This window comes from Pogonomyrmex barbatus, unplaced genomic scaffold, assembly GCF_055798465.1.
Source record: "Pogonomyrmex barbatus isolate J1 unplaced genomic scaffold, ASM5579846v1 scaffold11, whole genome shotgun sequence".
Classification (NCBI taxonomy): Eukaryota; Metazoa; Arthropoda; class Insecta; order Hymenoptera; family Formicidae; genus Pogonomyrmex; species Pogonomyrmex barbatus.
In genome coordinates, this window is record NW_028297107.1 from 7,349,396 (window position 1) to 7,371,912 (window position 22,517).

Genomic DNA, 22,517 nt, shown 5'->3' on the forward strand with positions numbered 1-22,517 from the left:
CTTTCGTTCTCACGCATTTCTCTCTAATGCCTTCGTCGTCGTGAAATCGCGCCGTTATCTCCTCTCCGCGAAAATCGATCAGTCGCCCGTCTTGATCCACAACTCGAAGCGTGATATCAGTAACGTTTCGCGCGATGATCGGAAAATAAATGATCGATGTCGAGCGTTCGACAGTTTATATCCCGGAGGAACGTTCGACGAAAACTCGTGTATCGTGTGAACCGGTTCGTTGTTGCTGTACGCACCTGCGGTGATATTGCACTCCATTCGAATGATATTCACGCCCATGATATTCACGGGTCCATCGGATGTGTGCCATTTGTTCGGTCGTAGCATGCGCGACGACGAAAGTCCCAGGACTGAACCGATGTTGTTCGATTTCGCGAAATCGACTTGATGCTCGTACCTGATCTCGCTTCTCATAGTATTCTCATTGGCTCGAATGATCAGAGATCGCCCCTCTCGCCTTCGTCGCTCTCGTCGTAGACGATGTCGTCGCTCTCGTCATCATCGCTCGTCCTCTTGCTTTCGTCGATCTTTCGTTTTTTAGAGATAGCGGCGTTCAGATATCTGTCTATCGTGCTCAATTCGTACGAACCCTCGGGAATCACGATCGTTTTGTCGTCGTAATAGAACTTATTATTCGTGGAATCGACGTTCGGTATAGTGTTGTACGTCTCGAAATTCGTGAGACCTAACTCGTATCGTTGTCGCTCAGATCTAAAGTGGGAAAATAGCACGCCGTGAGGACGCTACTCTTACCGGTGAACGAAAGACTTAGCGACATCGCGACCGATCCTCGAGAGAAATCGTAGGCACAACTGACCGCAAATGCTCTGATCGTACGTCTGATCTGCGATTGTACGTTATATTTACGCCGCCGAGATATTTCTCGAATTCCCTCGGCGATCGAAGATTGCTGAAACCGTCGAAGTAAATCGCGTCGTTTCCCCTCTTTGCACAGGCGACCCAGTGAGCGACCCGAGTCGTCGAGATTCACGATGCCGCTCTTGTTGCGTCGCACCTTCGATGGTAATGCGTCACGCATAAACACTCCTCTGAAGAAGAGTACTCGTAAACGACGCGTCGAGCGGTTCAGCTGTTCGTTCGTCAATGCCAGAGAGCGGTAACTCGAGCGACCCTAACATTTCCTTCCACGATTTTTTTTTTTTAGTTCTTCTCGTCACACCGCTGCCACGTTTGTAAGGCGCTAGATGCAATCCGTGATCCTCCATCGCTCGATTGTGACGTTGCAACTCCTCCAATTGATGCCGTGCGGTTTTACTGGCGTTTACCACTTTCGCGACACCCGTCGTGCCACCGATCAAAGAACCGAGCGCGCCTAATATCGGAAAAATGGGTAACAAGCCTCCGCGTTTCACCGTTAAAAGTATCCTTCTTCTCGTTGTCGTCGTCTTCCTCTTCTTCTTTCTCAAACCATGCCTAGCTTTGTTTTTGCTTTCATAGCAGCCCATACGGAGGGCGCGGCAACTCTCTCGAAGGTGGAATCTCCGACCGTTATAGGTTCGCGTGCCTTCTCGACGAGAGCTCGGTCGGCGTCGTGGTGATCGGCGAGTTTCTTATTTCGCGAATAGGTGATGTCGTGCTCGCGGCACGCCGCGTCCAACGGATTTACGCCTCGATCGCCGCGCGCTAATCGTTTCGCGAGATGGGTGCCGAGCCCGCAAAATTGATACCCGGGAATATGTAGTTCGAAGGGAAGCGCGTTTATCACCGTATCGAGTAATCCTGCGCCGTATTCGTTACAATTTTTGATAAGAGGCGCAGGACCGTCTATATGCGATCGTTGCTACGATTATAATGCTCCAGACACACGCAACAACGTTACGCACCTCGGGGTCCGCTCTCAGATGATCGAGTAGTCTATTCCACAGCAGCTCCACGTATCTGTCGAAATCGCGCACGAGAACGAACTTCGGGATAAGTCGCAACTGTTGGACGGATAGATTGAGAATATCGCGTTTGTCCGTCAATAGGGGAAACATACCGATCACTGTGCGCGATCGCCGTCGAGTATAAGTAGAGCGATTATCGGTCGCGTCTCCTCAAAGCGAGCGCGCGTAAATGCGATTCATTCGACGGTCACCGGCTATAGAAGTGCTCAATCTCGACTGTAAGGCTCGATGAATCTCGGGCGACGCGGTCGAGAGGGCGCGAAGACACAGCCCTCTACTACCGAATACGATACGTTGCATCATTTGCGGCCCTCCAATTGCGGTAAAACAAACGTGTTGATAAGCATGCTCAAAAGTCCGCACGGCGCGCGCTTTGAGAACGTGTACGTCTACTCGAAATCCCTGCAACAACCGAAGTATCGATACCTGGCGGAACTGCTCGAGTCGATGGACGAGATCGGCTATCGCGCGTTCTCGAACAATAGCGACGTGCCACCGAGCGAGGCGCTTCCCGATTCCATATTCGTGTTTGACGACGTGGCCTATGACAAGCAGAACGCGATCAGGGAATATTTCGCCATGGGTCGACACTCGAACATCGATTGTTTCTATCTTTGTCAGACATACGCTAAAATTCCAAAACACCTGATACGCGACAACGCGAATCTCTTGAGTCTGTTAAGCAGGATGGCACTAACCTAAAACACGTTTACAACGAGCACGTGAACACGGATATGTCGTATGAGAATTTTTACGCCTTGTGTCGCGCGTGTTGGAAACACAAATATGGTTTCGTAGTCATCGATAAGGACAGCGCGTTAAGGAATGGTAGATACAGACGAGGATTTAACGATTTCGCCGTGGTGTAGAGCAATAAGTTGTGCTACGAGGATGGACGTTGACGCTGCTGCGAGTATGAACGTTGACGCTGCGGCTGGTACGGACGTCGCTCGGCAGGAAAAAAGACGCGAGAAATCACGAAGACTCAGAATTCTATACGTAAAAAGTACAGAGAGAGTTAAAGACTGGTGAGATGGAAGAGGAGATCGCGCTGGAGAGGCGACTCAAGCCGATCGTTCAGCCGTTGAAACGAATCGCCGAGAACACCGCGCGAGACGAGTCGACCGAGGGAATCGACCCGATCGCATTCGTCGGCGCTAAGAGAAAACGCGAGATCGACGACGACGACGAGCCACCGTCGAAACCAACGAAGAGACGCCTCTCGATGAGATCGCCCTTGATCGCGACGGTGAGTCCCGCGACTAGAAACGAATCGGAAGAATCGATTTCTAATGCGCAATGGGGACCGTTAGATCGCAAATATATGGGCGCGCTTCTAAGCGGGGACAGACAAAGCGAGATCGATCACGTTTACGGGGTGTACTTCGACTTGGACGGCTCGATGCTTGGCGACAAGCGATTCGGCGTTGCCGCCGACGACAGCGTGATCGTGGGCGACATGCGATATCCGGGTACCCCGGGCTTATACGAATTGATCTTCAAGAGACTTCTCGACGACGCCGTGTACATGGAAAACGACAAGCAAACGTACAAGAATATACTGTTGACTACGAACGCCCATCGGCCACAACGCGCTTATGCCCATTCTAGGAAACAAAGGTTTTAAGTACAAGCATATCATCGCGCCGCTATTGCTCGATAGAGGTAAAAGTGGCGCTGGTACTGGTAAAGCGAGAAAAAACGAGATCGACTCTGTTCCATCTGCTATGCGGGTGAGAGACAAAGGAATCGAGTACGTTTATTGGGACGATCCCAACGAACTAGTCCATCGTCTTCGATTGCTCGATGCCTCTCGACGAGCTGGCAACGACGCTCACGACAACGAGAGTCTATCGATACTCGAGGAGCTTCGCGAGATTGACGCGATCGAGTAAAACGCGGCGCGCTCGCGGCGACCGGTATTCTCGTTATGTTGGTGAACAAGTTCGGAAGACCGTTGGAGTCGTTCGGCGGAGGCGACAGGGCACGCTCGCGACCGTCGATCGATTCTCTGTGTCGCTATGTGCGTAACAACGCACTCTGTCTAAGTGATTACTACGACGCTAGAGATAGAACCATACGGCGTTTAGCACTTAGAACCGATTCCGACGCCGCGAGTAAAAATACGTGGACAGCGCGTTTCGAGATGCGGAAACGAGGATCTCCGAGACGAGCGAACTCTCGGCGAGCACTCGAACGTTGCTGTCGGAAATGAACGAGAGCACGGCCAGATCGATCGGCGAATTGGAGGAATCTATGGCGCGCGTAGCCAGATTGTTTCTCAAATACGATACGCAGATCGCCAAGATTACGAGCAGATTATCACGCGCGGTAGATTCGTCACCCGCGAGGGCATGATGTCCATGAACAAATTCGGAAAGTCTCTGAAGAGACAGCGCGGTGTTGACGATCGTTCGACGATCGCATCTCTGGACGTACGTGCGTCGCAGCGCGCTCTGCCTTAATCCGGACGACTATGATGTCAACAGACGCAAGATACGCCATTTGGATACGCCGATCGATGATACCGACGAGACCACCAAGGGTTACGGCAACAACGAGCTTCGCATAAGGAGCGAGGAGTCGAAAGTTCTAACGAATGAGCTACGAAAACAACTGGAAGATATGAACAAGCGAATATGATCAAGCGAATATTCTGCTACAGTATTACGACGTAAAAACCGAAGTGGACGTTCTGCGACACCTCGATAAGAAGAGAAAGGTCTCGCTCGTTGATCACGACAAAACGAATAGAGGAGACGCGATGGAACGAGAGCTCGAGAAACGGGACGAATCGCGAGAAAAAGATCTTACCGACATCCGAATGTTTATCGAGACGCTCGGTGACGCTCAGGAGAAACGAACGCGAAATCTAGAGGAATTACTGCGACAGATCAAGGAGAGGAGGGAGGCCTCACTCGTCGATCTCGATAAACGAATAAGGGAAACGAAACAAGTGCTCGATAAACGGAACAACCAACGAATTAAAGATCCATGTTTCAACGTGCGCTGGGACGAATGGAGGAAAAACAGGACAAAGTGCGAGCTAGAGACTCGAGCGAGATCCGAAAGATCGTCGAGACGCTCGGCGACGCTCAGGGGAAACGGACGCAGATCCTAGAGGAATCACTGCGAAATCTAGAGAAATCCCTGCGAAACGAGCTCGACGCGTCGTCGACGAGCCGCGAGAGAATATCGACAAACGTGGAGAATCTCGCGCGTAGCGTGACAGATCTGACGAGGATCACGAGAGAACTGACGGACAAAGCGGTAACGAGAGAGACATTGGACAAGACGCTGGCCTCGTTGAACGTAGATAAAATAGTGACTAGAGAAACGATAAACGAATTACTAGTCACACTAAAAATGGATATTCCAAATACCATGAAACACGCGATTAACGTTTGGAACGAGGAACAGGAACGAACGCGCGAAGCGAGAAGCACGAATAAAACCAACGCGAATCGCGCCTCCTCGTAAATCAGCGATGAGCGTCGAGAAGAGGAGACTCGTCGAGGAGCTTCACGCGCCCGCGTCGTCGAGTCGTGGTGCGCGGTTACGACGACCTGTGGCAGGCCGATGTCGATGAGATGCGTCCGTACGCGCGACGAAACAAAGGCTACAACTATGCGATGACGGTTATCGACGTGTTGAGTAAATACGCGTGGGTTTTGCCGCTGAAGAGCAAGAGCGGAAGCGAGGTAGCCGCGGCGTTATCCAAGATATTTCGCGACGATGCTTGACATCCGCAAAATCTACAAACGGACAAGGACAAGGAGTTCTACAACGCCTCCGTAAAAGCGGTTACTGATAGGTACGATATACGCCACTACTCGACGTACTCGTTGATGAAAGCGGCGGTTGGAGCGATTTAATCGCACGCTCAAAAACAACACGTGGAAGCTCTTCACGCTCAACGGATTGTACAGATGGCTCGACGCTCTACCGCGTTTAATCTCGGAGTATAACAACCGCGCGCATCAAACGATCGGAATGCGACCGGCGGACGTAACTCTCGTCATTGCTAAGAGACTCCTCTCCATGGTATACAGTCATTTGAAAATCGCAGCCCCCGCAAGATTCAAGGTGAACGATCCGGTAGGCGTCAGCAAGTTCAAAACGATTTTCGAGAAGAGATATACGCCTAACTGAACGACCGAGATTTTTCGAATCGCTAAGGTGCAATGCACAAATCCCGTGACGTATCTGCTGAAAGACTATTATATTGTAAAGAGCCAATAGCCGGAGGGTTTTACGAACACGAGTTTCCAATCCCGATATCTATCTCGTAGAAAAAGTGCTACATAGAAAGAACGATAGAGTTTTCGTCAAATGGTTAGGAATGGACAATACACATAACTCTTGGATTCATAAAACAGCTGTATTATAATGAATAAAGAATGTACAGTATTACTTATTCTACATTGGTACAAATTTTGTATACTACATTAGTATCTAATAACGGTATCTTATAATGGCCCCACGGTAATGTATTGGTGGAGTCGGGTATTAAGTATCGCTTGTCGTCATGAGGCCTCAAAGCTAGCTTTAGTTCGGACACGGTGTAAACCTCGTGCAGCATCGAGCGTATACACGCCTGACGTCTCGATTGCTGCGACGATTCGTTCAAGCAACGCGCGAAATCCTCGAACGTTATCGTTTTCGCGACGGTACTCGTCTTGACACCCTTTATTCTCTTCGTATCGCTCTTTCCCAAAACTCTCAGAGCGTACATCTTCGCCTTGAGTCCTATGAACTCCGTCATGATCGCTTCGTTGTTCTCGTCTTTCATCAAATCGAGAACCTTCTTATTCACGCGCGGTATATCGTACGTGTATTCGACGGGGTAATCGCTGGTGTCGAATTTCGTGATATCTTGCTTCATATTCTCGTTTCGACATTCCAGGAAATATATCAAGCTATCGGTATTCGTGTACATGATTTTGCATTTAGAGCGATAGAGCGGCATCATATAATCGTAATGAAAATCGTACAATCGCATCTTGGATCTCTAGAATGCACATACCGACGTAGATTGGTTTATTAAACTGAACCTCGAGTTTGCGCAACTCGATAGCCATGAGATTCTCGTCGAAGACGCTCCTACTGTGAAAATTCGATTTCGCGATCAGCGCCTCCGCGCCATATCTCCCGTCCCAACGCGTCATGAGTCTCACGTCTACGTAATTGCGCACGTTCTCCATTGTTTTGCCGAATACCGCGTTGTTCATCAGCTTATACAGATTCTTCTCGAACTCGTTGCTCGCGCGAGTTCTCCGTTCTGTATTGAGCTCGATGTACGCGCGCAGCCAAGGAGACTGCGCGAACCGTAATGCGCGATAGATCTTCGTCACGCGTAAACCGTGTCGCACACACTGCTGAAGATTGCGATAATGCGTCACGTAACGCGACTTGTCGTAGAGCGTGGCGAGTAAGCTTTTCGTTTCGATTTCCCGGCGGTCTCTCGTGCGTCGGGCAGAACGAAAGATCCGCGTAGTCGTCGTGAAGATATCGCGGATACTCGAGATCGACTTCTAGAATATAATCGATATCGGAATCAGGTAACACGGACATAACGTCGAGACCCTCGACATTCTCGACCCACCGAAATTCCGCATACGGTAAAGGTTCGCACATGGCCCAGCCGTAGAGATTGTTCACATCGTAGTACATGAGATACGACGACGGCTGAGACGAATCATATGACGATTCATATTGGTCATTAGTTCGCGCGTATCTGTTCGAGCATTGACTCAAACCGCCGCGTATACCGCACTCTATGAACATCATCATATCGATATCGGTAAGCAGATCGAATCGAACGTTTGTGTATTTCAACATAGCGTCCCACGTATATCCCGGTAATGTGAAATATTGCGCTAGATCCAAATCGTAACCTTCCATACAAGTATCTCGAAAATTTTCTAAAACATCCGCCAAGAGAAGCACATCCGTTTTCAAATATAGATCGCTGTATTCGCCGAGAGGTCTCACGTGAAAACGTTCCCATATCCTTCGCGCGTGTTCGTAATCGCTAACGCTAGTTACACAGTTTCGCCAGTTAAAGAACTGTGAAAGGCTTCGATCGGCGGTAATTCGGTCACTAACAGTTTATCAACGCTATCGATGTACTCGTACGGAAATACGCCCTTGCGCGTGAGCAACTCGAAATCCTCCGCGATGAGAGATCGGAAAATTCGAATCGCGAGATCCTCAATTTTTCCCGATCTAGATATGAAGCTTTTTAGCTAAACTAGTATTGAGAAACTTAAACGAATCCACGAAACGTAGCTTAACACAAGTTTTCCATTTTCCGTACGCCAAATCGTTAACGATTATCGAAAACGCAATGTAATTCTCCTTAGTCAACGGTAACAAATCGATTCTACCCTCGAAAGCGTTCGCTATATCCTTGATAATGAAATGTGCATCATAACCGGATAAATTGTGAAAAAAAACGGGAATAATGAACGCGTTCTGATAGTTCAAATTGCAGCTCGCGTGCGCGGGTTCTCTGTACCGTCCGGTAAGATGACAGTGATCTCGCACGCGAATATCGTACGACCCAAAGCTCCTTCCGCACACGTGACAATTTGTCGCCTTTTGAAAAGCACTCCGCTCGTTCGGCGTGAGCTCCGACATCGATACGCTCGCGCACAGAACCTTCTTCACGCGACACGCGAGAGCGCGTAACTCCTCGACGAACCACGAGACGCAGTCGTCGCCTCGGCGAGATTTACACACGGATACGATTCCATTGTACGTACTACGCAAATAATATCCCACGCTAAACGCTTTGTGGTGTTGATAGGCAAATCTATCGTCAAGATCCCCAGTGAACCGTTGATCTCCCTTTTCTAAAACGCACTTCAGATCTGCATACACGACGAATCGTAATCTCTCCTTTCTGTCGTGATTGTGAAAAGAGAACAACTTGTCGTCCTCATTCGGAAGAATAACGGCGCAGTCGCTCTTCCGCACTCGACGCTATGCGCGACTAATTTCTCGTCTGAGTAAAAATAATGTAGACATTTGAAAAATACAATTTATAGTTAATAAAAAATTTATCTCACGACGAGCATAATCTCTTTCTTACCGATCGCATATGTATTTTTTTTCCTTATGCTTGTTTATTTGCGATGTTAACAGAGACAGGTGCTTTAATCCATACGAAATGACCGACGTTATCGCCGCGCCGCTCGTTCAACAGATAGAGCAAATTTACGTGCGTAGACTTCTTGTTCCCCGTGAACGATAAAGGAACGATCATGATATCGTTCCTCCCCCTTTTCTCTCGAATGACAAATACGTTGATAGACAAATCGGTAAGACGTTCGAATCTAGCGATGTTTCGTAGTGTCATAGAAAAGTCGATACCATCGAAATTCAGCACCAACGAATAATGAGAATACGACGACGGTCTGTCCGAGTAGATCAACGGGATATAGAGCGGCTATCACCGCCTACGCGAAACACGCGTTGTCGTTTGAACGTACATTAATCACGGCTCTCTTATATCTTATCTTCGGAGCAAGTGACATCCAACATCCAGCATAGGATTACACTTGTTTACATTGATCATCAAATTTAATATCCGAAGTAACGCCCAACCGCTATCGCATTCCTGAAATTCCTCCAGCGACGTCAGAACAACATTCATAACGTCTCCGTCGTACCATTCTCGTAAATCGGACATATCGAATAGCTGACAATTCCTCGTGCGAATGCTCTTAACAGCTCTCTTATTATTCGCGACGAACTCCCCATGAAACACGGTATTGACCTTTAAACACGCGTGCATATCGAGATCGACTTGCACTCGCTCGAGCACCGTGGCCCTCACGTCCTCGAGAAACCGTCGAAGTTCGATGTACTCGATGTTTACCACAGCACTCATTCGTACGCGATTCGCGAAAGCCGTCTCAATATCCACTCATTCGACTCCCTTCAAACCGTCGTATCCTGCACCCAAATAACTAAAATGTCAGCTCAAAGCGAATCTCGCACCCTCCAACTGCGCTACTCGAGAGACCAGAGAATTTATCGTTCCGATAATCGTAGGATCGACTCTATTCTCACATCTATCTCTCAAGACCTCGAGACACTCGATACACTCCCGTTCCCAAATGCGATAGGCGCACACTCTTTCAACCCCCGCCGCGCGTTCAAGAAGATCGCGACTTTTTTCCATATCGCAACTTCCCACACAGTGTTACCCCAACCGTCCGTAGGAACGACGAATTTAACTCTCGAACTTTTCTCTCTCTCGCTATTCTCTTGTAGATCACCGCTCGGTCGCTCAGAGCAAGCAACAGTTTCTCTCGCGGACTCTCTGTACCGATCTCCCGTCGCAAGTGATACGTAGCCACGTTCCAGCGAACATCTTCTCTCGTCACGATCCATTCCTCGTCGTTGCCAGGCTCGATAGTCTCGTAACACTCTAAACTATCGTCACTCTCGATAATCAACTCGCAACGATAGTCGTCGAGATCGCGATGCGTCATGTTACGATCGAACGCGCGTAAAAGCGGATCGTCCCTCTCGCTCGAAGACGAAACCACCGTTAAGCGCGATTTCTTCCATATACCACGTTCTTAACAATGGAAACAACTGCCTCTTACGACTAGATATATACTCCGAGGCAGCGTCGAAAATGCGTCAAATCGCGACAACCGCGACATTCCGAAATGACAAAATGCGCGGCATCCTACATAATCAGAACGCGCGCCTTCTCGTTGCCGCGAAAATGAATGCGCTAGATCCCCGCGGAAAAAGCCTAGACACAGAACGCGCCTAACCGCAACATCCTACAAATAGCTCTTTCCTCTTTTTACGTTCCTGATAAAATAATACAACAATAAAGTAATAAAATCTCTCGTCATTATTAACACTCCTACAACGATTCCCTCCTCGCACGACCTTCATCTCTCATACATTCCCGATACCGTTGCCCTTGATATCGCACATTGAATCTTTCATTATTAATACTCGTACGACAATTTCCTCCTCGCGCGACCCTCACCTCTCGTCTCTCATACGTTCCCGATAATATAACATCACCCTCGGTATCGCTAATTGAAGACTCCCGGCGCGTCGTCTCTCGTCCCCGCGATACGCAAACGAACGAAGTAAAAACTCCGTCTCTCGCGGTTAGTCTTATTCTCATACATATTCATATATATATATATATATACAATCCATAGTTATATTACGATTATAGTACATAATTACATGCACGCACACTTAGTTGCGCTAATTGTTGCCAACGCGCTCTCTTCTTTTTCTCTCCTCCTCGTACGCGGCTGACGAAACGATATCGCTTTTCCTCCAATACTTGCGATGAGCGCAAAAAAACATTTCGTTGTCATCGTTGTCGTTAAATACATCATAACAGCTTTCATGAAAGTTCACCATGTACTCCTGTCGTCTGCTAATCTCGATCGGCTTCTTCTTTTCGCAGAGTACCTCCAGTAAAAGATTATATGCCATCCTTCAATAGTGATGACATACACACGCCTCTATTATCTTTTTAGGTGAAATCTCACGCTGAGGCGGACATCGACAACCGCGCCTCTTTAACTGATTAGAAATCGGAGTGTATTGTCCTCTCATGACGTACTCCGTCACATTGACCGATGGATACGCCGTCATGTTTCGCAATGGAGAAGATGTTAGGTCATCCAGCGAATGGCACCAACACATCTCATCGTCGTCGATCATTCGTGTCTCACATAGCTGGCACCGATTCACTACTTTAACGGTTCTCGCCATCGTAAACACGGCGACAAGTATCGCTCAAAAGAATTACCTCGACGATGCGTCAAATCGCAACGTTCTACAAAACAGAACAAGCGGCACGCGCTATATCCTCATATCCTTCACGACACCTAGACATAACACACGCCTAAGGCGACGTAACAAACCGCAACATCTTGCAAACAATGTCTAGACATGGACACGCCTAAGGCGACATAACAAACCGCAGCATCCTGCAAACAACGTCTAGACACGGACATGCCTAAGGCAATATAACAAACCGCAGCATTCTGCAAATAACGTCTAGACACGGACACGCCTAAGGCGACGTAACAAACCACAGCATCCCGCAAAACAGAACGCGCTAGACCTCGCGGAAAACACGGGCGGCGTCGAAGACGCGCCCGAGGTTACGCGGAAAGCGCTAGACCCGCCCGGGAGTTACGCGGAAAGCGCTAGATCCACCTCGGGAGTTACGCAGAAAGCGCTAGATTGCGCGGAAAAACGCTAGGGCGGCGTCGAAGACGCACCCGAGGTTACCTAGCGGGAAACGCTAGGGCGGCGTCGAAGACACGCCCGGGGGTTACGCGGAAGGCGCTAGACCGCGCGGGAAAAAAACGCTAGGGCGGCGTCGAAGACGCGCCCGGGGTCACGCGGAAGGCGCTAGACCGTGCCGGCGTCGAAGACGGTGGAAACCGACCCGGGGAAACGCGCGACCGCCTTACCGACCGAGGAGGATAAACCTATCTCGACGACCGCGGAGGGATCTACCTTCTCTCCCCGGATACGAACCCCCTGAGGAAAGAAAACCATCCTTACCGACTCAGGAGGATATTCCTCTGGATACGAACCCCCTGGGGATTCTACGACTCCCTCTGCCCCCCCCTTGACGGCCCGAGGGAATTAGGGCCCCCCTTGTTTACCTACTAACATGCGCGCTGAATATAAAATATATGTTCGACTGACTGACGTCATCGACATACACGACCAAGCTCAAGAATACGAAGATATTGAAAAAGCCCGCACCCAAGAGGAAATTAGGGAGAAACAACTTAACCGAGGAACCGCCAATATTGCAATCACCACACCCGCATACGACCGGGACAGTATCTGTTGGCGGTGCAAACAACGCGGACACGACCGTTTTAAAAGAAACTGCCAAAAAAAATTCTGTTCTCAATGCGGAAAGGACAGGGTTCTGACAAAAGATTCATCCGCGGCCAGGAAACGCATCCGCGGTCAGGGGTACCACGAGCACAGCCTGGCCACAAACCGAACGTGCATAGAATATACACCATGATCCCACTTTACCGTACTTATAGGCGGCTACCAGGTCAGTGCACTTCTAGACACGGGATCCGAGATCTCGATCATCAATTACGAGATCGCGAAAATAGCGAAAGCGTTGCATATCCCACTGACCGAGAGAGAGGGACAGGTGCATTTAGCTGATGATACTCTCGCGACAACACCAGGAGAGATTGAATTACCGCTCGAAATATTGGGGCGGCAATACAAACCTTTCACATCCTCCCCGCGCTCGAGAACCAAATGCTTATCGGAACTGACCAGGCCCGACTAAACACCATTCCGCCACCCCCCGCACACATGGCCTATTACACCGGGACTGGTGACGCAAACCGCGTGAGAAAACCGCATTTTACAGGAATTCTTATCCAACGAGTTAGCAAAGTTCAGCGACATTCGCGGCCCCACCGATAAAATCTCATCATCCGCGTTAAGACCGACTTCCCGATCAAATAACGATACCGACCCCGAAATCTCGCGATGCAACGCATCATCGACGATGAGGTACGCGAGATGGAGACGAAGGAAATCATTGAGTAGCGCATGGAACTCATCGATGGTAATCGTCAAAAAGAAGGATGGTAAACCACGATTCTGCATCGATTTCCATAAAATTAACGAAGTCACCGAACGCGACGCGTACCCCGTATCGCAGATAACGGCCACACTGGACAAACTTCGCGGGGCCAAGTACCTATCTCGAGAATCTATCCCTTAAACAAGAGTACTGATAGATATCTTTGTCACCTGGAAGCCGTCCCATTTCACCGCTTTCACCGTTCTTGGCCGGGGCTTAATGTAGTTCCGAGTAATGCCAGTCGGATTGCATTCCGCCCCGGCTACCTTTCAACGCCTGCTGGATGGCATCCTAGGCGCTGAGCTGGAACCGCACGTATTCGTATACTTAGACGATATAATCGTGATCAGCTCGACGCTTGAGAGCCGATCTCGAACACCTCGCGGAAGTATTTCATCGGTTGCGCGAGGCCCACCTCCGCCTGAACTTCGATAAATGTCACTTCTGCGTGAACAAATTAAAATATCTGGGACAGATTGTAGACCGACGGGACATATGAACCGATCCAGATAAGACAATTCGTTGGAATGGCCTCCTAGTAACCGACGATTCATACCGAATTTTTCCTCCCTCGTGGCCCCTTTAACTAAACTGACAAAAAAAACGCGAAGTGGCAGTGAGGCTCAGAGGAGGACGAATGAGCGCTCGTTTGAGTTCTTGCCTTCCAAGAACTCAAACGAGCGCTCACTTCCGCTCCAATATTAGCCTGCCTGAATTTCGATCGGCGTTTCGTGCTACAAACCGACGCGAATTCGTCCGGCCTTGGGGCCGTACTAACTTAGCAATTCGAGGAGGGAGAACACGTAATTGCTTACGCGAGCTGTACTTTAAATGGGGCTGAGCGCAATTATAGCGCCACCGAGCTCGAGTGCCGTCATATGGGATCCGCCACATACGAAGCTATATAGGATATGCATTTACCGTCGTGATTGATCATCAAGCCCTCTGGTGGCTCCAGCAATTGGAGTCCCTGACGGGACGGCTTGGACGATGGGCACTCGAGCTCCACAATACGTTTTTGACATCAGATACCGCTGGGGCCAGCTCAACTGCGTAGCAAATGCCCTCTCCAGACGTCCCGCTATCAATGCCATCCCCGTGTTACTTGCCCATGGTACCGATAAAAAAGTCCATGAAAAACCGCACGATTTCCGAGACTGTATTCGCCAGAATCGTTTATACCATCTATTCTTCCATTCGACCAATTTCCGCGACACACCGGTCGCAGATCAATGAAAAGAGTGCGTGCCGCACGAGCGCTGATCCGAGGTGTTACACCGCACAACGAACCGACCGCCGGACACTTAGGCTTAGCCAAAACGATCGCGCGAATGGCTCGTCTCTATTACTGGCCTGAGATGTTCGTGGACATCATCCGCTACGTGCGAAATTGCGAAAACTGCCTTGCTCACAAGGTCACCCGCCAGAACACCCCGCCAGTTTCCTTCACCCGTCACATGTAGCCGAGCCCTGGGAGAAGATCACGGTCAATCTCGTAGGGCCGCTACCCCGCTCGACCAATAGGCATACGTAATTGCTCGTCATGCAGGATTCACCAAGTGAGTAGAGCTATGACCTTTACGACAGGCGACCGCGTCGCAGCCGTAACACAGAGTTTGACCGAACAAATCGTTTTTCCGTCACGGGTGCCTCCGCGAAATAACAATGGCCGGCAATTTATCGCGGGCAGTTCGAAAAAGCACTAAAAAATTTCGACATCAATCACCGATTCACCCCCCCCTACGCTCCGCATTGCAATCCGGTGAAACGTACAAACCGCACCGTCAAAACCATGATCAAGCAATTTATCCCGAAAAGTCACCAACGATGGGACCAATACATTGCGGCCCTCCAGTTTGCGTACAACACCGCATGGCATGAAGCCACCGGATACACCCCTGCGTATTTAAATCATGGTCGCGAGTTAAATGGAGACCGGCGTCTCGCGAACCTGCCACCATCCGATACAAATAATCGAATATTAAAAGAGGCCTACGAGATCGTGCGCGCCAACCTTGCCCGCGCATTTCAAAGGTAAGAAAAGTATTATAACTTGTGACGTGGCAGCCGGCACTCGGCGACAAAGTATGGAAGCGGCTCCATTTACTATCTAATAAAATCGACGCAGTCACTGTAAGCTTTTTCCGAAATTCACTGGGCCGTTAACGGTACAAAAGATCATATTACCCGTCATCTTCGCGACGAGCGGGGAAAATGGCACGTACAGGATCTTAAGCTCGCCGAGCGAAAACAACGCCGGAAACGTCCGCGAACCTGAAATTAAAAACACTGCCGGAAATAATGCCAAAATGTCCGATGATGATATTAGCTGCGATTAAGTCGCCAGAGAAGGGTAAACCACCGAAGACAATAACAATGGCAAAAACAATGACAATAATAATGGAAATAATAGACGATTCGAGAAACAAATTGGTCGAAATAAAGAAACATTTCGGGTATAAATACACCCGGTCGAGGCAAAAGTCTCAGACAGTAAGCGAGTGCGAAAACTATTATCGCGAGCGAACGAATTCTTCCTCGAATATCATTGATAGCAGCGATCTCGAGATAATCCTGTCACTTACCAGATGTATGCATAAGTTTTTTCCGGTTTAACTAAGAGATGTCGCCAGCGAAAAGTACGCAGCGTATTAATTTGACACATACATCATTTTGTTCGTCTGACATTTAAAACTACAAACACACACAAGTTGAGTCCGCCAAAAACTAGCGTCTTTGTTTTATCGTTCAGTGATCATGTCGAGTTTTGTGCCTGAAAAAGAACATTTGCGGCACGCATTGCTTTTTTTATTTAATCAAAAGAAAAAGGCTATTGAAAGTCATCGTTTGCTGGTAGAAACATATGGTGAACACGCTCCATCGATTAGAACATGTGAGACATGGTTTCGACAATTTAAAAGTGGTGATTTCAATGTGAAAGACAGTGAGCGCTCTGGTAGACCACAAAAATGCGAAGACGAGCAATTGCAGGAGTTATTGGATGACCAAACTCAACGGCAATTAGCAGAAGCATTACATGTATCACAAGAAACAATCAGCAGACGTTTACAAGCAATGGGAAAGATCAATAAACTCGGTAAATGGGTCCCACACGATTTGAATGAACGTCAAATGGAAAATCGCAAAGTCACTTGTGAAATGCTGCTTCAACGCCACGAAAGGAAATCATTTTTGTATCGAATTGTGACGGGTGACGAAAAATGGATTTATTTTGAAAACCCGAAGCGGAAAAAATCGTGGCTTTCACCTGACGAAGCCGATTCATCAACACCAAGGCCAAATCGCTTCGGCAAGAAGACCATGCTCTGTGTCTGGTGGGACCAGAGCGGTATTGTGTATTATGAACTCTTGAAGCCCGGCGAAACCGTTAATACACAACGCTATCGCCAACAAATGATAATTTAAACCACGCATTAATCGAAAGACGATCGGAATGGGCCAGAAGACATGGCAAAGTGATTTTGTTACACGACAATGCGCCGTCTTACACAGCAAAACCAGTGAAAGACACCTTGAAATCGCTTGGATGGGAAATCCTTCCGCACCCGCCGTACTCCCCAGACCTGGCGCCATCTGACTATCACCTCTTCGCATCAATGGGGCACGTGCTCGCAGAGCAGCACTTCAGCAATTTTGAAGAAGTTGGAAAATGGCTCGACGAATGGTTTGCCGCAAAAGACAAGCAGTTTTTCTGGCATGGTATTCATAAATTACTTGAAAGATGGGCGAAATGTGTAGAAGCCGATGGCCAATATTTTGAATAAAAAAAAAATTAATTTCCCTTGAAAATTACGTGTCTTTTTTTACTAAAAAACCGGAAAAAACTTATGCATACACCTGGTAAGAAGGTGATTCCGGGAAATACGACACGGAATTTGAAGTTTTCTGGGAACGTCTGCTCAACAGCCCGGGACCACGACCAATCAGCCAGACTGACCGGTCGATGCAACCCCAGCGAGTACCGAAGCTGGCCGGCAGGACTGTAAAGTGATCGACAGCCCAGCAGGCGCGAAAGGCAGGCGCTGGTACAGCCGCCACCACCATCACGCCGCCGAAATCCGGCCACCGGAGTCAGCCGCTGCGCCGCCAAATTGGCGGAACTATTTGGCGACATCTCCGACCTTAACCTGATCGAGGACCCGCCAGCAAACACGTCAACAAAGCCCCCGCCGCCACCGAGACAGACCAAAGCATCCAGGGCGTGAAGTCGTGAAGCCCGCGGGGAAAACTCGGTGTCCGCACGTCCGAGACGATGCGATCGCCGGCCAACTAATCCGCGGCGCCAACGATTCCGCCGACCACCAGTCAGACCGCAGCACCAGCGGACACGAGCAATCGACCGGCCGGCCCACGGGTCACTATCAGATCTGCCAATACCGCTGTCCCACCGTCTCATCATCGAGACATGACCTCCGAGGACCCCTCAAGCCGCCCTAAAGGTCGTACCGGCGTCTGGCCCGTATACGGCCCTGCCGCATCTCCACCACCGGTCAACATCGACGTAGGCGAGGAGCGGAGGTGCCCTACTTTGCCGCACACGTGTCACGCGTGTATAAGGCCCGCATCGGGGATAAGGTTCACACTGCGATTCGATTATAGCGGAAAATGTAAATATGTGCGCAAATTTGTCCAAAATATATGTTATAACATTATCCTATTGTTCAATAATTTGTTGTTCCTCCATAAAGCGGGAGGGAGGTGTAACGATACACCTCCCGCACATCGTTCTAAGCGACCGGGCTCCGCACCCGCCTACCGACCGATACGCGCGCCCGAGTTACCGAACGTACCGACCGTTGCGCACGCAACCGAGCACGCATTCGCCACGTGCGTACCGCCGACGACCCGCGTGCTGTTTATTATAAATTGTTAATACAAAATAACAAACGCGGGTATATAAACCTGGCCGAATCAGGATAAAACAACCAGACCGATCCGATCCTCCGACCTGTCCACATCTCCGACCAATACCGGGAAACCGAGACCAGGTATTCTCCGCCGAGCATACTCGACATTCTATATCCGCAAAAAGTGAGGAAAACGGGACAGAGTATTCTTAGTCTCCGTCAAACATACTTGACTCTCGCTTCCCTCGAGACAGAGCATTCTCAGTCTCAACGTTTCCTTGCTAACAATACCGGGACGGAGTATTCTCCCTGACAAGCATATTCGTTCCTTGTCACTCGTTCCTTTCTATCTTCCACTCCGAGATGGAGCATTCTCGGTCTCATCAACTTCGCCAGTACACGAGCACACGGGATGGAATATTCTCGGCGGAATATCCTCGACAAGCATACTTGTCTCTCATGCAGACTTCACGAAACGGAGCGAACACTCCTAACTTCACTCCTTCACACTCCTTCTCGCTCCTAACACTCGAACGCACATCGACCGCGCGAAAATACCGAGTAACGCGGCACGCATCGTCAACGCTACCGCCGAATCACCGCTCAATCAATCGCGCACCGACGCGGCCAGTAGGCCCCGACACGAGTCAATCTTCCGCCCCGACGCACGCGTCGCACACTCCATACACGTCGCGCATACTTCACGCACACCGAGAACCTCAGCCGTACATCACGCCCGCCAGCAAGCACACTCGGCGAACCCATATCGCTGTGTATCCACCTGGTTTGATTTAAATAAATATATATTCTTTTAACAAACCTCAACAACCTCAAACAACCGAGTTAAATACTTTTAATTACTGATTATTAATTACTGAACCTGCAACCGACGAGCACGTTCGCGCACCTGACCTCGCACGACACGCCTGGCGAAGGCGGACCGTTATAATAATATTAAAAAAATTTATTAATAAATATTAAATTTAGTAATAAATATTAGTAAATAAATATAATTATTAATAAATATTAATGCGTTTATATTGGATAATATTCTAATAAAATAAACACTTTAGTTTCTTGCATTATTTATGTAAAAAAATGTTTCATTAATTAATAATTAATTATATATTTCACTAATTTTATTTAGTTAATATTAAAAAAGAAATAAGTTTAAAAATAAAAAAATCTTAAAATATATTAAATTTTAATTCAAATTGTTTTCTATTTGTCTGTCACATAATTCATTATTATTAAAAGTAGTTTTAATGCGCCAAGTTTTTGTACGTCGTTTTTTTTTCTTACATATCAGATTTTCTTTTATATTTTATTTTTATATAAACACAAGTACAATAATTCAACAAAATTTTTTTGGCAACTACAAATTGACATTAATTTTGGATTGATAACACCTTCGCAAAGTTTCTTTTCTACTTCATATAATTAAAAGTTTGTTGCCAATTTTTGATCATGTTTTTTGTAGAAATAATGAAACGACTTTTCAAATAAAAATGAACTACAAAATAAAATGTATTTCAATGTAAAGCTCTTTTTATTTTATTAAATTAGAATTTGGCGCTAGTTCTTCATTTCACATCTTTTGTACCAATATGAAATTTATTATTAAAAAGACTTTTGTAGATGGAAATTTTTGTATAAAATTCTTTCTTTTACATAAATAAGAAAACGAGCGCGTGAACTTGGCGTTATTTTTTACCTTTTTTAAAAGGTAATTTTATTAGGATTATATATCACTTGGGTTTAATAGAATAACGAAAAAAATTTTTATAGTAGGATATAGTAAGATTATATAACGACGCTACTTATTGATATCAAATCTTTTATAAATGCTATCATTTGAGTTGAATTAGCAATGTGGAAATAAATTTTTTTAAATTAAAGCTAGTACCACTTGAGTTAAAATAGGAAGACTTCAATAAAATGCATACAAAATGTACAAAGATACTAGTACTTAGATTTTATTTTTTAATTTTATATCATTATAGTTTTATCACAAGTAGAATTGAGTTGGATATGGCAATTTCGTAACGTAATTTTTTTTTAAAGAATTAAAACTACTATCACATGGGTTAAAGTAAAGAGACGTCTTCAATGAAGATAAAGAGATATGTATCACTTTCTATTCTTGTTCTATTTCTTTAAAATAAAAGATATTGTCATTCTATTTTTTAATTTGGTACAACAGTTTCTTTTTTCTTACAAGCGTGTCCCTATACTTGACATCCTTTTTTTTACTTTTTTTAAAAAGATAACTTTTTAATAATCATCATTTTGTAGTATTAAGCATCTTTTTGAGAAGTGCGCTTATGCTTGATAACTTTTATATAATAAATATAATTGACATTTTCTTAATATAAATAATATTTTTGTTAAATATAACTAAGATATTTTGCTTAATACATGTTGCTATATACATGTTTAGTAACAATTTTTTGTAGAAATAGTATATAAATATCTTTAGCACCTTTAGGCCATTGCTTTTTTATAACTTGCGCATTATCAATTTCAAACCAAGTGCTAGATGTTCCTTCTCGACACATGTTCGTATAATGACCCTTCTCGATACAAGTTTCGTGATGAAAAATATTTATTACTTTATATGCTTGTCCAACTATTAGTATTTTAGTTGTCGGTACACCACACAAGCTAAATTTGTGTGATATTTTTACTAATTTATCATCCTATAAAGAAAATAATATTAAGTGTATAATAAGTATATCTTTCGTTAAAACCAATTCATTTTTAAATAACATGTCATTTCTTTCACGACGTTCACATGATTTATCAAACGATTGACGTATGATGAAAATGTAGTTTTTAGTAGATCATTAAGATCAAAACTTTTCTTTTTCATATTGCTAACAGAAATGGAAAGACAAGTGTTATTTTTAGTAGTAACTTTTGTATCATCACATAAATTGCATTGACAAGTTACAATAACTTGATGATTTACTAGATTTTGTATATACTCATATTTTGTACAGAGAGCTGTAAGAAATTCAAATGCGTCTCGTTTTATAGCAATCGAAAAATTCCCTCTTAAGGATTTTCGTATTTCATAAGTATATCAAAATTGTTCATCCCATGTTCATATCGATGTGCAAGTAAACTTAATACATCCAGTTTATCGTAATTTAATAACTGTTTTCTGATAACTTATAAATGCAATAAACATTGTAATATTGCATTTGCATAACATGAAACCTTGTCTATATTTTGAAAACCATACATAATCCATTTAGTATCTTTTGAGGGAGTCTTTTGATCTGACTCTTGAACAGAAATAATTGTTTTCAATAATATCCATGGAACATCTTTAACTTTATAAATAACGTCCCTTTGAAACAGTAATCATTTCTGATTCTGGATGTCTGATTATGTATTCGTTGGATTATGTATTCGTTGGTTTATGTATTCGTTGGATTATGTATTCGTTTTACCGATTATATTCTCTAATAACTTCTTCATTAGCAAATATGGATGAAGGATCAAAATTAATTAAATGCAATCCATCCAGAGACATTACTCGAGATAAAGCAACATAAACCTGACTACAATTAAAAATGGAGTTACCTATATCCATAATAACATTTTGCAAACTTAATCCCTTACTTTTATGAATAGTGATACCATAACTCAAGGATAATGGAAATTGTTTTCTAATAACAATAATAATAATTTCTAATAATTGTTTTCTAATATGTTCTATCCATCACTTGAAACTTAACATTCACTCTTTCAACAAAATACTCCAAATACTCCAGATGATAAAAGAAGTTTTATCTTTTCTATATATTATAGTCAGTAGTTGTATCCTGTACAATTGAAATGACTGTAGCTATTGTACCATTTACAAGGTCCAAACTAACATATTGCATCTTATCATAACTCTCGCTCCAATTTTAATTATTAATTTATAATTTGTTTTGAAAGTCCAGCTGTTCTAATATTATCATTATTGTTACTTATCAATATTTTTCATATATGAAATACAATCAATTGTATCTTAGCTATTAATAATATTTCTTTTGAAGCAATACGATTTAACATTGCAGTATTAAGAACATCACACAT

General features: G+C 45.8%; 1 protein-coding gene and 1 pseudogene across 1 annotated transcript; both read right to left on the bottom strand.

The window, feature by feature from the left end:
- Positions 1 to 6,330: 6,330 nt before the first annotated feature.
- LOC148937761 (uncharacterized) lies at positions 6,331 to 9,813 on the bottom strand. The gene is made up of 4 exons (XM_089071194.1): positions 9,463 to 9,813; positions 7,293 to 7,985; positions 6,971 to 7,234; positions 6,331 to 6,927 (listed from the first exon to the last, which is right to left on the bottom strand). Exons 1-4 carry the CDS (start codon positions 9,811 to 9,813, stop codon positions 6,331 to 6,333), a joined length of 1,905 nt encoding a protein of 634 aa, XP_088927320.1.
- An 11,023-nt stretch (positions 9,814 to 20,836) lies between these two features.
- Positions 20,837 to 22,517, bottom strand: LOC148937762 (uncharacterized; annotated as a pseudogene).

Coding starts and splice junctions, on each gene's coding strand:
- LOC148937761 (XM_089071194.1), bottom strand. CDS start 9,813: ATGAGTGCTGTGGTAAACATCGAGTACATCGAACTTCGACGGTTTCTC. Junction 7,235..7,292: donor CATTATCGCAATCTTCAGCA/GTGTGTGCGACA, acceptor CGGTTCGCGCAG/TCTCCTTGGCTGCGCGCGTA. Junction 6,928..6,970: donor TCGAGTTGCGCAAACTCGAG/GTTCAGTTTAAT, acceptor TGTGCATTCTAG/AGATCCAAGATGCGATTGTA.